At 47.1% G+C, this 16,336-nt stretch overlaps 1 protein-coding gene across 9 annotated transcripts in view; it reads left to right on the forward strand.

Moving 5' to 3' along the window:
- Nucleotides 1-16,336, forward strand: part of TECPR2 (tectonin beta-propeller repeat containing 2) — a 106,810-nt gene that overhangs the window by 73,971 nt on the left and 16,503 nt on the right. For 8 of the 9 annotated variants that reach the window (XR_010405339.1, XM_064571621.1, XM_064571623.1 and 5 more), the window contains one exon: nt 240-388. Coding sequence is in view for 8 of the 9 variants with exons in the window: in XM_064571621.1 (XP_064427691.1) it covers nt 240-388 (149 nt within the window). In the remaining variant the exon portion in view is untranslated. Of the gene's footprint in view, nt 1-239; nt 389-11,114; nt 11,506-16,336 lie in introns of those variants that run through there. The other variant, XM_064571625.1, reaches the window with a different exon arrangement.

The following is a 16,336-nucleotide window of genomic DNA, read 5'->3' on the forward strand; positions in this document are numbered from 1 at the left end:
TCCTGACTGCTTCGCCTGTGGGGCAGGCGAGCCTCCGCGTGGCGCCTGGCAGGTGGCGGGGCAGCCAGAGGCCTCGCCAACCCCCCTGACCTGTGCTACCCTCAGACAACAGGGGCGACTGCAAGTGCAGCCTCACCCTCTTCCTTTGAAGGATAAAATCAAAGTCCATAGATTAAACGAAGGATTCGTCATTTTATAAAAGTAATTAGTGTGTGGACTTTTCCTTTATTTGTCTACAGGAGCTGTAAAACTGACAAGCTTGGCATGTGGAAATCAGCACATCTGGGCCTGTGATTCCAGGGGTGGAGTTTACTTCCGAGTGGGAACCCAGCCTCTCAATCCCAGTCTGATGCTTCCAGCCTGGATAATGATTGAGCCACCTGCCCAGGTAAGCAAAACTGAACTGATAGCAAGCTGCTCCTCCATGAGACAAGCTGTTAGAACGCGGTTCCTGGAGACGGGGCCGCACCCGCTTGTGTAGGCCTCCCAGCAAGTGGGGGCAGAGGCGTGTGTCCAGGGAACAGGGTACGCCCCCAGCATGTGCTCACTCATTGGCATCCCAGTCGTGGAATTTTAACTGAACGCATCGTTAAAGATGATCTCAGCACTTAAGGTTTTTTTCCTCTCAAAATTTTTAACTTTTTACAAAACGAACATTGTTTTTTAAAAAAATAAAATCAGGGTCACCTGGCTGGCTTAGTCGGTGGAGCATACAACTCTTGATCTCGGGGTCGTGAGTTCAAGCCCCATGCTGGGCATAGAGCTTACTTAAAAATAAATAAATAAATAAAATTAAAATCAAACAGTACCCAAAAGTATAGCAAAGAAATTAAAAGTCACTTAAAATCTTGTCATGGAGACAATCTGTTATCAGCATTTTGTGAATGTCTTTCCTGGTTGGTTGAAATTCTGTTTCCCATCCCCTCCACCCTGTCCCCTCCCCCACCCCTGCCTTATTTCAGTTTACCATGTATTCTAAATGTTTTTCTTCTTCTCTTGACCGTTCCACCATTCATATCAGAAGCAGAAGCCTGATTTTAGGGCACTATTTAATTACCCTTAAAGATCTAATCGGCCTGGTTGCTATACTAGGTATATTTCTGTTAAAATTTATAATTAGGATGCTGTGATTTCATGAGAGTTATCTGCTCCAACTCCTGCTAGCCCCTACTTTGTGACTTTGTTGGAAAAAACAAAGTTGCCTGGGTGCCTCAGTTGGTTAAGCGTCTGCCTTCGGTTCAGCTCATGATCTCAGGGTCCTGGGATTGAGCCCCAAGTAGGGCTCCCTGCTCAGCGGGGAGTCTGCTTCTCCCTCTGCCTCTGGCCCTTCCCCTGCTAATGCTCAGGCTCACTCTCTCTCTCAAATAAATAAAACCTGGGGCTCTGGGTGGCTCAGTCGTTAAGCAGCTGCCTTCGGCTCAGGTCATGATCCCAGGGTCCTGGGATCGAGCCCCACATTGGGCTCCCTACTCCGCGGGAAGCCTGCTTCTCCTTCTCCCACTACCCCCTGCTTGTGTTCCCTCTCTTGCTGTGTCTCTCTCTGTCAAATAAAATCTTTAAAAAAATAAATAAAATCCTGAAAAAAAAAAAAAACAACGAAGTTGCCATCTGCAGAGGCGGCAGCAGGGCAAATAAACAAATGCTTGAATGGAGACAGGCAGTAAATCAAGCATTTGAGTAAATGCCTGTGTTCATGATCATCGACATTTTGGACATCGTGAACCCCCAGGGATGGGGCGACAGAAATCGAGGAGCAAGGCGCAGGGCCAGTTCTCCCATCAGACATGGGCCGTGTGCTGGGAGGCCCTACAGTGGAACCTGGGGTCAGGTCAGAGTTCTTGCAGGCCGCCAGTTAGCGGTCATGGCCCCAGAGAGGCTCTGTGTCCTCACTGGTAGGTCTTCCTCGCTCATGGGACTGAGGGAAGAGTGAGTAGAATAATGTCAGGGACGGCATCTCGTGGATCAGAAAGCACGGTGCAAACTCGAGGTCACACGTACCGAACTAGGATGCACGCTCCCTTCTCTGCGTACAGCGGTGCACTAAGAACAGCACTGCGGGAGCAGGCCACCCAGCAGAGGGGAGCCTGTGGTCACTGGCATTGCTGCGCACTGCTGGGTCATGGTGATGAGAGACAGGCCAGCGGGTGGCTAGTGTCATTATCATTCTGAAATGCTTTTTATGCAAGGCACCTTCTTGTTACCTGAGCCCTTTGATACGTCATTGCTAACACATTCCTTTTTTTTTCCTAAGAGCTTTATATTAATTCTTTTAAGAGTTATAATTCAGGGCACCTGGGTGGCTCAGTCGTTAAGCGTCTGCCTTCGGCTCAGGTCATGATCCCGGGGTCCTGGGATCGAGCCCTACATCAGGCTTCCTGCTCGGCCGGAAGCCTGCTTCTCCCTCCCCCACTCCCCCTGCTTGTGTTCCCTCTCTCACTGTCTCTCTCTCTCTGTCGAATAAATAAAAAAATATTAAAAAAAAAAAAAAAGAGTTATCATTCAGGGGTACCTGGGTGGCTCAGTCGGTGAAGTGTCTGACTCTTGAGCTCAGAGTCGTGAGTTCAAGTCCCATGTTGGGCTCCACACTAGGCATAGAGCCTACTTAAAAAAAACCCAAAAAATTGTGGGATGCCTGGGGAGCTCATTGGGTGAAGCGTCTGCCTTCATCTCAGGTCACGATCCCAGGGTCCTGGGATCGAGTCCCGCATTGGGCTCCTTGCTCAGCGGGGAGCCTGGAAAACAAAAAACAAACAAAAAAAGAGTTCTAATTCACCTTTTTCATAGTGTATAGTTCAGGGGTTTTTAGTATAGTCACAAAGTTGAGCAACAATCACTACTGTCCAGTTCCAGAACTTTCTCATCACCCCAAAAAGAAAACCCATACTCACTAGTAGTTACTCCCTTTTCTCCTGGAACCTCCAATTCCCTCAGCCATTCATCTCCTTTCTCGGTTTATGCCTTTGCCTGTTCCTGGATTTGCCTGTTTTATATAAATGGAATAGTACAGTACGTGGCTATCTTTGTCTGCCGTCTTTCACTTAGCGTCACCGTTAGAAGTACCATAGCATGGGGGGGGCACCTGGGTGGCTCAGTCGGTTAAGCGTCTGCCTTCGGCTCAGGTCATAATCCCAGGGTCCTGGGATCGAGCCCCGCATCGGGCTCCCTGTTCAGCAGAGAGCCTGCTTCTCCTTTTCTCTCTGTCTGCTGCTCTGCCTACTTGTGCTCTCTCTCTGTCAAATAAATAAATTAAAAAAAAAAAAAGGAAGTACCATAGCATGTTGTAGCTTATCAGTACTTTGTTCCTTTGTATGACTGAAGAATATTCCGTCGTGTTGATGGACATTTTGCTTATCCATTCATCAGGTGATGGACATTCGGGTTGTACCCATGTGTGGGCTGCTGTGAACATTTGTGGATGAGTATTTGTGTGGAGTTACGTTTTCAGTTCTACTGGGTATATACCTTTAAAGGGAATTACAGGGTCAGATGGTGAATGTATGTTTTAAATGTTTAAGGACCTGAGGCAGCTGGCTGGCTCAGCTGATGGGGCACATGACTCTAGATCTTGAGGTTGTGGGTTTGAGCCCCACATTGGGTGTAGAGATTACTTAAAAATAAAATCAAACGAACAAACGAGTGGTTTTCCACAGTGGCTGCATCATTTTACATCTCACCAGTAATGTATGAGGGTTCTAGTTTCTCCACATCCTCACCAAAAATTTTTCTTGCCCGATGTTTTTATTCTAGCCATCCTGATAGGTGTAAAAATGGTATCTCATGGTTTTGACTTGCATTTCCCTAATGACTAATGATGTTGAAGATCTTTTCATGTGCTTACTGGTTATTTGTATATCTTCTTTGGAGAACTATGTATCCATTTTTCAACTGGGCTGTTTGTCTTTTAATTTTTTTTTTTAAATTTTATTAATTTATTTGACAGAGAGAGACACAGCGAGAGAGGGAACACAAGCAGGGGGAGCAGAAGAGAGAGAAGCAGGCTTCCCGCGGAGCAGGGAGCCCCCTGCGGGGCTCGATCCCAGGACCCTGGGACCATGACCTGAGCCGAAGGCAGACGCTTAACAACTGAGCCACCCAAGCGCCCCTTGTCTTTTAATTATTGAGTTATAAGAGTTCTTTAGGTATTCTAGATACTAGACCCTTATCAGATATACGCTTTACATATGCCTTTGATGACGTATGCACAACTGTTGCCTAATCCAAGGTCATGAAGATTTGCAGCTGTGTTTTTTTTAGAAGTCTTATAGTTCTAGCCCTTATATGTATTTTTTTTAAGATTTTATTTATTTGAGCGAGAGAGAGAGCACACGAGCAGGGGGGAGGAAGAGAGGTAGAGGGAGAAGCAGACTCCCTGCTGAGCAGGGAGCCCAATATAGGACTCAATCCCAGAACCCTGGGATCATGGCCTGAGCTGAAGGCAGACGCTTAATTGACTGAGCCACCCAGGTGCCCCGCAGCCCTTATATTTAAATGTTTGATTTATTTTCAGTTAATTTTTGTATATGGTGAAAGGTAGGTGTCCAGATTCATTCTTTTACACATGAATATCCAATTATACCAGCACCATTTATTAAAAAGACTTTTTTTCCTATTACATTGTCTTCGAGGGCTGTCAGAATCAATGAATCATAAATTAAGGATTTTTTACTTTAGTTCTATTTCCGTGATCTGTATGTCTATCATTATGCCAGTACCCCATTGTCCTGATTATTCAGCTTTGTTATAAATTTCAAAATCAGGAAGTGATTTTCCTTTTTTAAGATTGTTTTGGCTACTCTGGGTCCTTTGCATATCCGTATGAATTTTAGGATCAGTTTGTCAATTTCTGCAAAAATATGCCCACTGGGATTTTTATAGGAATTGTGTGAATCTAGATCACTTGAGGGAAGTCTTGCCATCTTCATAGAAGTAAATCTTCCAATCCATGAACATGAGCTATCTTTGCACTTATTTAGATCTTCTTTAATTTCTTTCAGCAGTTGTGTGGTTTTCAGAGTATGTGTTTTGTTTTGTTTTTAACTACTTTTGTTAAATGTACTTCTAAGTCCTTTATTCTTTTTGATGCTATTGTGAACGGAATTGTCTTCTCAATTCCATTTCAGTTTGTTCATTGCTAGGATAAGTTTCTGTATATTGATCTGGAAAACTTGCTAAACTTATTTATTTCTTCTAATAACTTTTTTGTGGATTCCTTAGGATTTCTTATATACAAAATCATGTTATCTACAAATAGAGATAATTTTACTTCTTCCTTTCCTATCTGGATGCCTTTTACTTCTCTTTCTTATTTAATTACCCTGGCTGGAGCCTCCTGTACGGTGTTAAGAAGTGGCAAGAACAGACATGCTCATTTTGTTCCTGATCTTAGGGGGAAAATATTCATTCTTTCACCATTAAATAATGATATTAGCTGTGCATTTTTTATAGATGCCCTTTTCAGACTGAAGAAGCTCCTTTCGGGGCGCCTGGGTGGCTCAGTCGTTAAGCATCTGCCTTTGGCTCAGGTCATGATCCCGGGGTCCTGGGATCGAGCCCCGCATCGGGCTCCCTGTTCCGCGGGGAGCCTGCTTCTCCCTCTCCCACTCCCCGCTGCTTGTGTTCCCTCTCTCACTGTGTCTCTCTCTCAAATAAAGAAATAAAATCTTTGAAAAAAAAAAAAGCTCCTTTCTATTCCTAGTTTGTTGAATGTTTTTTTTTTCCATGAAAGATGTTGGATTATGTCAAGTGCTTTTTCTGCATCTACTGAGATGATCCTGTGGGCTTTTTTCCTTTATTAATATGAAGTGTTGTATTGATTGACTTTTGTATGCTGAACCACCTTTTGTTTCTGGGATAAATCCTACTTGGTCGTGCTATATAATCTTTTATATATATGGTCCTAGATTTGGCCTGCCAGTATTTTGTCATGGATTTCTGTGTCCATGAGAGAGATTGGTCTTTGGTTTTCTTTTCTTGTCATGTGTTTGTCTGGTTTTGCTCTCAGGATAATGCTGGCCTCGTAGGATGAGTCGAGAAGTGTTTATTCCTCCTGTTTTTTGGAAGAGTTTCTGAAGGATTGGTGTTAATTATTCTTTAAGCATTTTTACAATTCCTCAGTGTAAGCCTGGGCTTTTCTTTGTGAGATGTGTTTTGATTACTGATTCAGTCTCTTCACTTATTATAGGTCCACTTAGAATTTTCTGTTTCTTCTTGATTCAATTTGAGTAGTTTGTCTTTCTAGCAATTTGTTCATTTCATCGATATTACCTAATTTATTGGCATCCAGTTCATAGTATCACCTTGTAATCCTTTTTATTTCTATGAGGTTGATAGTTATGTTCCCTCTTTTGTTTATGATTTTAGTAGTTTGAGCTTTCCCTCTTTTTTCCTTAGTCAGTAGAGCTAAAAGTTGTCAATTTTGTTGATGTTTTCAAAAAATGTCTTTTGGTTTTGTTGATTTTTCTCTATTGTTTTTCTATTCCTGAGTGCATCCGTTTTCACTGTAATCCTTGTTCTTCCACAACTTGTTGTGCACAGTGTTCTGCTTGCTAGTAACATTGCTCTGAGAGTTCCCAGCAGTATTTGTCGCATTATCACATGCTGTAGAGGACCTAGAGTGGCTGGAAAGGTGTGCAGAGTCCCAGCACAGGGCCATGCCAGCATCAGTGGAGGGCTGCTGAGAGTGAGAGTGAGGTCTGCAGGGCGTGTGGTGTCAGAGGGCTGGAGTGGGCTGGTGCCTGGCCTCAGCCTTTGCCCATCAAGCTGAAGGCCCAGATGTGGGAGACCCAGGGGGGCGGGGGGAGGTGCCAGACAGCAAGCTGCTACCAGTGTGGGCTCCAGCTAGCCTTGCCTCGCTTGGGCCCCTGTCTGCGGCCATGGGCCACTCAGGCACCTGGCTGAGTTATGGCTCAGCCATAGGGTTACATCAGAGACTCTGTGAACCTACAAATTGCTCTTGCTTTCTCTATTTAGCTTCTAGAATAGCCTCCAGGAAGCGGAGCTCAAATTGGGGAGAGAGAGCTTTACTTGGAGTGCTCTATTGACTGTAGCGATTAACAGCTTTGCCCAGGAAAATGGCCAAATAGAGCAAATTCCCATGAAAGGGCCTCAGCTGTGCTCTGAATAAAGTAATGATTGCTAAATGGGCTGTTAAACACTAACTATTCCAAGGAGTTCCCCTGAATGGAGCCACGTTTTCAGACTCAGTTAGCTTTTAGTGCACTGGAGAAGACATTCACTTTCTGTGGAATTTGAAGATAGAAAATGCTTTTCAAATTGGTTCCTGTGGGAAAAAAGTCAGACTTTACATTTGCCCAGGCTTTTATACCAGCCTGAGCTGCTGTAGTCCTGAATTTACCACAGGACGTAGGAGTCAGGAGTGGCTCTCCCCACTTGGCAGAGGAAGCATGTGACTGGGGACAGGCAAGTGACTGGGCAGAACCACAGCCCTAGTGAGTGAGCAAGCCGAGACCGGGCCCCAGGCCTGCCGCGCTCTGATAGTCGGCGGGGCCTGCCTCTCCTGGGCAGCTGGGACCCACCACTCAGTTGCAGAGGGCCTGACAAGATGAGTGTGGCAGTGGGGAGATGACGCTTCACCGGAAGGGTTTAGAAAATCAGAACTGTGTGGTTGGATCCGAGCATTAGAGTTTAAACGGGGTTTCCATGTTGCGATCATGATTGACCTCTTCCCACTGTATTTTTTATTCATTCTTCAACTTGGGCTTCCTGGCCAGCATGTAGGATGTGTTCACAGTGGACACAGAGGGAGGCGGGTCATAGATGCTAACGGGCACAACGGAGCGAAGCACCAGAAATCCTTCACAGTTAGCAGCGCCGACTCCGTTTCTGTTTCCTGTTCTCATGCCTAGTGAAAACCTCCCCCGTGTAGTAGTTTTGGGGTGAAGTTTTCACAAAGTACTCAAAACAAATGACTCAGTTTTCAAACTTACAAACATACGGAAGGGTTTGGAGAAGATATTTATAGTTGTGTTTAGGATTTTTTTGGGCATTTTTGCTTTAGTGAGAGAATGTTCTGTCCATGTTAGAGGTAGTGCGAAAGCAAGCTCAGTCGATGAGGTGACCTCTCACCTGACTGTGGGCACCGAGGGCCCCAGGAAAAGAAGAGAAGCGTCTGGTTGCGCCCGCCCCAGTTTGGCCCCACTTCTCCTTTCAGACGGGGCTTCTTTACCTGCCCGCTCACTCCCCTCCACCTCCTGTCCCCTCTCTGTGTCCTGAACAGACTGCTCTTTCCTGACCCCTGGTGCTGTGCCTCCCATGGAGTGAGGCTGCGGCCCACCCTTCTGTGTGGACTGCTCATGGGTTCTCCAGGGCTCATTTACTCTGCCTGGATGATAGCTGTGTCTGGCAAATGGCCAAACTAGTATTTAAAAAATTATCTACATTCAGGTGCTTTGGTATTTTTAGCTGTATGAACAACAAAACAATAAAATAAGTATGTAAGCATGATAATAGATAATACTTGTAAGAATGCGATGCCCCCAGACCTGCCAGTAGGGATCTGTAACTTTGCGCATCGAGATCTTTGGAAAAGTTCACACTTAACAGCAGGAAAGCTTTCGTTAGAGAAGGGTTAGCATTAGAGGAGACCCCGCCTGAACTGAGCCTCCTGTCAATTCATCAAGATGAAAGTCATTTCAGGACAGCAGAGCAGAGAGCAGTCCAAGGAGATTTCACTGTCCTTACCCCTCACTGAAGGCACAGCTGAGCAGCCCTGATGACACTCTCCCTCGTTGCACCCTCTCGTGACACCCACCGTCCTAGCACAGGTCACTCTCAGCGGGGGACAGACAGTGGAAGGAGGGGGCACCCACAGCCCAAAGCCAAGCTCTGTGGGTACAGCCGAGCACCTACTTCTAAGAATTTTGGGGTGTTCTGATTGATGACTAGTGTTCTCTCCTGAAATAAAAGTGTTAGTAGGCCTTGGGGATAATGAAACCAGATCCCTGTCGCCTCACTGGGGAGGCCATGGGCTAGATCCCTCTCGTGCAAATGCACAGCATTGTGCAGCAAGTCAGCCTCGTTCCTCATTGGACCTTCCCAACATAGCTCTTCCCCCTGGGGCAGTGGGGGGTATCGTCCTCTGGGACAGGGACACACACAGAGCTTTACATGCCAGAGCAGCAGACAGAATCCCATTTGAGAGTCCCTGTTTTTAATAAGAGACCGAAAAAGTCCTTGCTAGTTACATGTTTAGTGTCTAGGAGGTCTCTGCTCTGTAGGAGGGATGTTACTAGGATTTGCTATGAAGGAGCTGAGTTAAACTGTGATGTGTTTATTCAGGGAACTCCACCATAACTCTGCCACATTACTCCACAGAAGAGTTTTTATTCCCATGGAGAAATGCTCACAGCACATTGTGGAGTAAAAATGTCAGTTACAAAACATGTTCAGTGATACTATTTTAGGGCACCTGGGTGGCTCAGTTGGTTAAGCAACTGCCTTCAGCTCAGGTCATGATCCTGGAGTCCTGGGATCGAGTCCCGCATCGGGCTCCCTGCTCGGCAGGGAGTCTGCTTTGCCTCTGACCCTCCCCCCTCTCATGTACTCTCTCTCATTCTCGCTCTCTCAAATGAATAAATAAATCTTTAAAAAAAAATACTATTTTAGTTTAAAAAAAAATGATGTATACGCTGAAAACTCTGTAAAGATACACAGCGAATGATAAGGGTTACGTCCGGAAGGTGCTATTGTGGCTGATTTTTTTCTTCATTTTGTTTACCTTTGTTTTCTGAAAATCTGGCAGTGGACTTATACTACTTATAGAATAAGTAGTTCATAACTCTGAATAATCTAAATAAGACTCAATCTTAGGAAATAATCAAATATGTTCCCAAAGCTATTTGTTGTCACAATAGCAGTGTGAACTGACTCTTCTGCTGGTGCAGCGAGGCTGTGTGTGGTGAGTGAAGCAGGTGCAGCACCTGCCTTGTGGAGAGTCCACTTAGCAAATGGTGACAGTGGCAGTTGTTATAAATAATTAAGGATATACTTTGAAAAGCCGCTTAAAATCATGTCCTGGTGAGGGGCGCCTGGGTGGCGCAGTGGGCTAAGCGTCTGACTCTTGGTTTCGGCTCAGGTCATGCTCTCAGGGTCGTGGGATCGAGCCCCGCATCGGGCTCCCTGCTCAGCGGCGAGTCTGCTTGGGATTCTCTCTCCCTCTCCGTCTGCCCCTCCTGCTCATGCTTTCTCTCTCCCTCTTTCTCTCTCAAATAGTAAGTAAATAAATCTTTACCAAAAAAAAGATCATGTCCTGGTGAGTGTTGATAAGGACAGTTGTTCCCAGTGGAGGGGTGGCCCTCGTGGCTTTGGAGCTGACCTTTGACTGCTTAACAGAGGCGGCAGCAGGCCCATGACAGCTACAGGTTGTATGGCTCCTGTGTGGCTCCAGTTACAGGAGATTCTGGAACAGGTCAAACTGAACGGATCTTGGTGGCAGGAATCAGACCCATGGTTGCCTGGGGGACATGGGGGCGGCGGGGGATGACTGGCAGGGGCTTGAGGCTACTTCCCCGGGGATGACAGTTGTCAACACTGATGGAATGGCGTGCCTACGGTCCATACACTTACTGTATGTAAACAGTTCTCAAGAGAGAACTGTGAACTAATACTGACTATAGTTGATGATTTGCATGTTGAAGGATTTAGGAGAGACTCTGCTGATGTCTGCAGCTCTCTCTGAGACACTTGCAGAAGCAAGATGGACTGCTGGGTGGATAGACAGATGGGTGGATACATGAATAGGCATGCACAGTAAAGTGTTACTGGTAGTGAGTGTATGGGTGTTTCTGGTAGAATTCTTTCATGTTTTTTGTATGATTCAAAATTGTCGTAATAAAGCTTGGGCGGGGGCAGGCAGGTATTCGATAATGTGTATAAAGTAACCGGCACAAAGAAAACGCATAGTAAATGTTAATTCACCTCCTTTACTTTCCAGCAGAGTCAGGAGAGTAAAAAAACCTAAAATACTCCTTCAAAAATACTTTTTGTCTGTGTGGAGGAAATACTTACCTCCAAGAGTGGGGACTCGGGAAACCCGATGGATTTGGGCACAGTAATGAGTAATGTTGCCTCCCTCTGAAATCCCCATTTTGTTCCAGCCTCTCTCAGTGTCCTTCCACATACGTGCTCACACTCTCTGAGTTACCTGCTGCTTGGCGCATGCTCTGACGTCTGTGAATCCTGGATAAGCTCTAGAATGTTGTCTTTCAAATGCTCTTCTTCTAGCGAGACTGATAGCTGACATTTGTAAGTAGCCCTCTCTTAAGTTAAAATACGTGATACATAGATAAGATACCTTGCACAATCCATGTACACAGTGGACACAGTCCATATACAGTAGGAATCATCACTTGGACATGAAATCTGAAGCTTTAGACCAGTTAAATAAACTTCTGCTTCCAGCCAATACAGAGTAACAGGAGCCAGATTTACCCTCCTGCCTGAAGTAACTAAAATGCCAGACAAATTGTGTGAAACAGTGGTTTTCAAGACTTTGGATGTCAGACAATGAAGGACAGTGACCCCTGAGAAATAGGAAACAAATGAGAACCCCATGGTTGCCAAGCTGTTGCACAGGGAGGGAGACCCCAGGTAGGGGCTGGCAGAGCCCAGCCTGCTCCTTGAGTTGAGGGCGTGGCTCTGGCATGTGGGAGGCCCAGGAGGCAGGACCTTGAGGCAGGGACTGCAGAGCTGCAGAGCCCCACAGGGCTTCAGCTGAGGAACCAACCAGGGCCAGAGAACCACCTGGAAGCATTGGAGGGAGCATGCCCAGGAGCTCAGGCAGAGCCAGGAGTAGTTCCTGATCTCACCATCCAGAGTAGGAAGCCTCCTAAGTCCTATCCATCCGTAATCGAGTCATACGAGAGCGTTTGGCCTCATGATGGGGCACAATCAGCCCTATACTGAACGCAACTTTAATACTGGTGACCAGAGCTTAAAAGCAAGACCTAGAAGGATCAGACTGTTTCCAAGTAACTTAGTGGCATCCCAGAACAAAGCTCTAGAATATTTATAAATTATGAAAGTATCCAGCACCAACAAGGTAAAATTCACATTGTCTTACATCTGATCAGGACTCACAAGGCAAACAGAAATAGGAGAATATCACCTACAGTGAAGGGAGGTAAATCCATCAACAGAAGCTGACCCAGAAATGATCCAGATGATAAAATTCATAGGGCATTAAAACAGTTGTTGTAACTTTACCCTTTATGTTCTAGATACTGGGGGAAAGATTGCACACATTAAGTAGAAAATGGGGATCTATAAAAAAGACCTAGGTCACACTTCCAGGGATAAAAATTACAATGTCTGAAATGGAAAATACTCTGAATGAGATTGGTGAGTGTGTAGACATTGCAGGAGAAAAGATCAGGGTATACTCAAAGATGCAGCAGTGAAGCCATCCAAACTAGAACAGAGAGAAAAAAGACTGGAAGAAACTCAGCATCAGTGAGCATGGGACAGCCTCACAGGGCCTAGTTCAAATGCAGTTGCTTCCTGAGGAGAAAGAGGAGTGGGGGGTGACTTGAAGAAATATGGCCAAAAGGTTTCCAAATTTGATGAAATAATTATGTTGAGTGAAGAAGCCGGACAGAAAGGCATACGTATTATATGATTAAGTTATATAAACTGTAGAGAATGCTGACTGATCTGTGGTTACAGAGAGCAGTGGTAACTTGGGGATCAGTGGGTGGTTGGGAGGGTTTACAGACGAGCAACATGGGGATGGTTTCTTGAGTGCATATGTATGTCAAAACTTACCAAGTTGTACACATTAAATGTGTACATTTTGTGTATGTTAGTTGTACCTCTGTGAGCTGTTGAAAACCTGTATCAAGCAGTGAAATGTCAGGGAGGAGGATAGCCCGCAGTACATTGTGTTGGGGGTTGCAGAGGGAACAGAAATGCATGAAGCTGTCTCCAGTCATTGACCCAAAGAAGAGGGTGTGGTAGGGTTATGATCTCAACCATGAAAGACATACCGATCGCCCCGGGTGGCCAACCCTGGCTTCTGTGGCCCGTGTGGTCTTTGAACTGGGTCCTGCAGATGCGGGCATTTCCAGTGACCAGCGAGTCCTGGGTTTGGCCTGGTGTTCCTGAGTAGGGAAAAGTGCTGCCCCTTGGGGCTTTGGACAGGACATCTGGTGGCTGGGGTCCTGAGCACTGGGAGGCCTTAGTTTCTTGTGCCCCTCAGCACTAAATACTAGTAGCACCCAAATGAGAACTGGGACTGTAGGGTTTAGAGAACGTATTGTGTGAAGAGAAGACTCGAGATGTCCTCTGGCCCAGATCCAGGCAGGAGCTGAATGAGGAAGTTTTGCAGCGAGCCCTGGAAACTTCTCTCAGGGGCTGGTCCAGTGCCCCCTGCGTGTGCCTGCTGGCCCTCCCGTGGCCCCACTCAGGTCCTGCTGAGCTAGCAGTGCTGCGGGAGGCATCCCTCCCATCTGGTCTTGCACACGAGTACCATGGACAGACCCGGCAGGAAGCAGGCATGTGGCCTTCTCCTTGGCCGCCGGCAGGGGCCTCCGCTCTTGGGGATAGGGTGCGGTGCTCTGGGAGGCAGCTGTGGCCCCACCAACCAGGACTGTCCTCACCAGAGGAAGAGCCTATTACTTGACAGCAAAAGAACCTGAACTAATACTCCTATTTTTCCATGAGACCAAGTGACCTTGAGAAAGTTGCCCAAACTGCCCGGCCCTTTCATTTCCTAACCAGTAGAGTGAAGAATCAGATCCACGTGAGGCTGACGTGAGGCATGTTTTCAGAGGTCTTGGCGTGGGTCCCTGTCCTGGAGATAAACTCAACAGGTCTGGAGTGGGGCTCCGACGCCTCGGTTGGTTGGTTTTAATCCAAGTCACACACATAAGTACAGAGGTTAACGTCAGCTAGAAGCAGCTACAAGAAACCCTCCCCACCTGTTTTCCCCTGTCTGGGGAGCTACTTGCCTTTAGCTTCATATCCCTGAATGATGGCTTAGGGAGCGATTTCTCAATCCTTCTAGCTCTAAGTGTTTTCTGTTGACTCCCTGCTGGGAGAGAAGGATGCAGAGCAATTCATCATCCTGTACCCCTGCCTGCCTGCCACAGCGCCCCTTACTCTCGTCCACGGTGTGAGGGTAGGGAACATGCTCCTCACAGCTGAGCCAGGGGGTAACAACCTACACTACATTTTCCTGTCTGTACCACTCTCCTTTCCCTCGATTGGATAATTGTCTTGTTCTTCCATCTAGTTTTCTGTGTGGTTTTACATATTCAACCCCATGCCAGTTGTCTCCATTTCCTCTCCATACACTTGGGCATATCTGGTTCCATCCAGTTCATCCTCTTGGAGAGATCTCTCCTGGAGGCTTTGGCTGGCCCTCGTCTGGCCTGGTCACCCAGTCTACCTCGGATTGCCCTTTGCCCCCCACCCCCACCCCATGTTGAGTCCCCTCTGTCCTGGATCCTATGTCTTCCTCTTCGTTTTGGTGAGCTCTATCCTCCAGTTGGTTTCTGTGAACAGCTCATGATAAGTAACTTGAAAGTCTTTTGCCTACATTCGCCCTTGGCCTTGGCTGGCTAGAGCAGTCTGGGTTGGGAGTTATTTTACTTTAGAATTTCGTTTATGATTTTTTTTTTTTATTCTTATGTTTACTTTAGAATTTCGAAGGGTTTTCTCTATCATCTCCTGGTGTCCAGCATTGCTGTTGAGAAGTCTGAGCCATTCTGATCCTTGATCCTTGATATCCAACCTGCTTTTCTCTCTGGAAGTTTGTAAGATCTGTTCCCAGTGTTCCCAGAACAGACAGTGACGTGCCTCAGGGAGGACCTATTTTAGCCTCTGTGCTGATAGGCCTTACAGCCTGGAGTTGGTATCCTCCTACCCTGTTGGCGATCTACTTCTTGCCTCTACCCTCCTTTCTCCACTTGCTCTCTCGGGGATTCCTGCTTCTGTACTGGGGACTTCCTAAACCGGCCTCTGCTGTTCTTCCCTTTCCTGTTTTCTCTTCTTATGCTTTTGTCCTACTTTCTAAAAGACACTCTCAGCTTCGTCCCGCAGTCCCTCCGTTGGATGATTTTGTGGGCCTGTTTTTAGTTCCTGGAAGTCCCTGTTGCTGTTTCCCGCTGTCAAACTTCCTTTTGTCTCCCCGAGGATGTTTCTGAAGTTTCTTCTCCTGTGTGGTCTCCATGCCCTGGAGTTGCCTGTTCTCTGCATCTGTCTCGTCTTCTGTGTGGCAGAGGCTAGCCTTGGATGTTGGCAGTCTTGGTTCTGAGAGAGGCGCACACTGCTGGGAGGAGCTTTGCCTGGGGCTCCCTGTGTGGTGGCTCGCTGGGCTGTTTTGCTGGACTCCCTCGGCCTTCCGGCCCCACTAGGGCCTTTCCTGCTCCCCCATGCCTTCCCACTTCCCCAGTCAGGTGGCTGCCTGGCCTTCTCGTTCTCCCAGTGCAGAGGAGGTTTGAGCCTGTTTGAGCTCTTGTTCTCACTGTGTGTTGCAAAGGGAGTGAGATGGTTGTGTGCGTTCGTTCTGCTTTCCCGGCCCAGGAGGCCATGGGATTTAAAGCTTCACAGTTGGGGCGCCTGGGTGGCTCCGTCGTTAAGCCTCTGCCTTCGGCTCATGTCATGATCCCAGGATTCTGGGATCGAGCCCCGCCTCGGGCTCCCTGCTCAGCGGGAGGCCTGCTTCTCCCTCTCCCACTCCCCCTGCTTGTGTTCCCTCTCTCCCTATGTCTCTCTCTGTCAAATGAATAAATAAAATCCTTAAAAAAAAATAAATAAATAAAAAATAAAGCTCCACAGCTGATTCTGACACCCTCGTGCTGAGAATCTGGGTGGAGGCACCCAGTTCAACTCCACACTCCGTGGTCCAGCCCTCGGGGGATGCCCACATCCCCCGTCCACGCTCCTTTGGCCCTCAGAAATCTGAGTGGTGGTTAGGGGTGGGTGGGGTTCCCTTTACACGTCCAGGGTTTGGTGAACTCAGCGGGGCAGCCTAGAAGTGAAGATGGGAAACCTCCCAAAATGGTGTCTGATGCTGTTGGACATAAAAACTCCAGTTTGAGGAAAACTAAATTTTTTGCCACTTCCTTTATTTTTTTCCCCATGCTGCCCATTTTCCTGTAGCTCATTTGAGCAAGAGTTGTGTTTGAGCGCTCCTCCTCAAACCCTGTTGCTAAGAAATAGTACCCTTCTCCGGGATAGCTGAGTCTCCGCCTTTCCCCTCGTTCTGGAAGGCTGTGATTCCCCATAAAGGAGCGCCAGGTACCGTGGGCTGCCTGGGCCCGCAGCAGTGCCCTCGTGCATCTCCAGCATGGCGTGTGACCTGTCCCATGTCCCAGCC

Source organism: Mirounga angustirostris, unplaced genomic scaffold (assembly GCF_029215605.1).
Source record: "Mirounga angustirostris isolate CCGP_5_RB_7025 unplaced genomic scaffold, mMirAng1.0.hap1 SCAF_9, whole genome shotgun sequence".
In the NCBI taxonomy this organism is placed as follows: Eukaryota; Metazoa; Chordata; class Mammalia; order Carnivora; family Phocidae; genus Mirounga; species Mirounga angustirostris.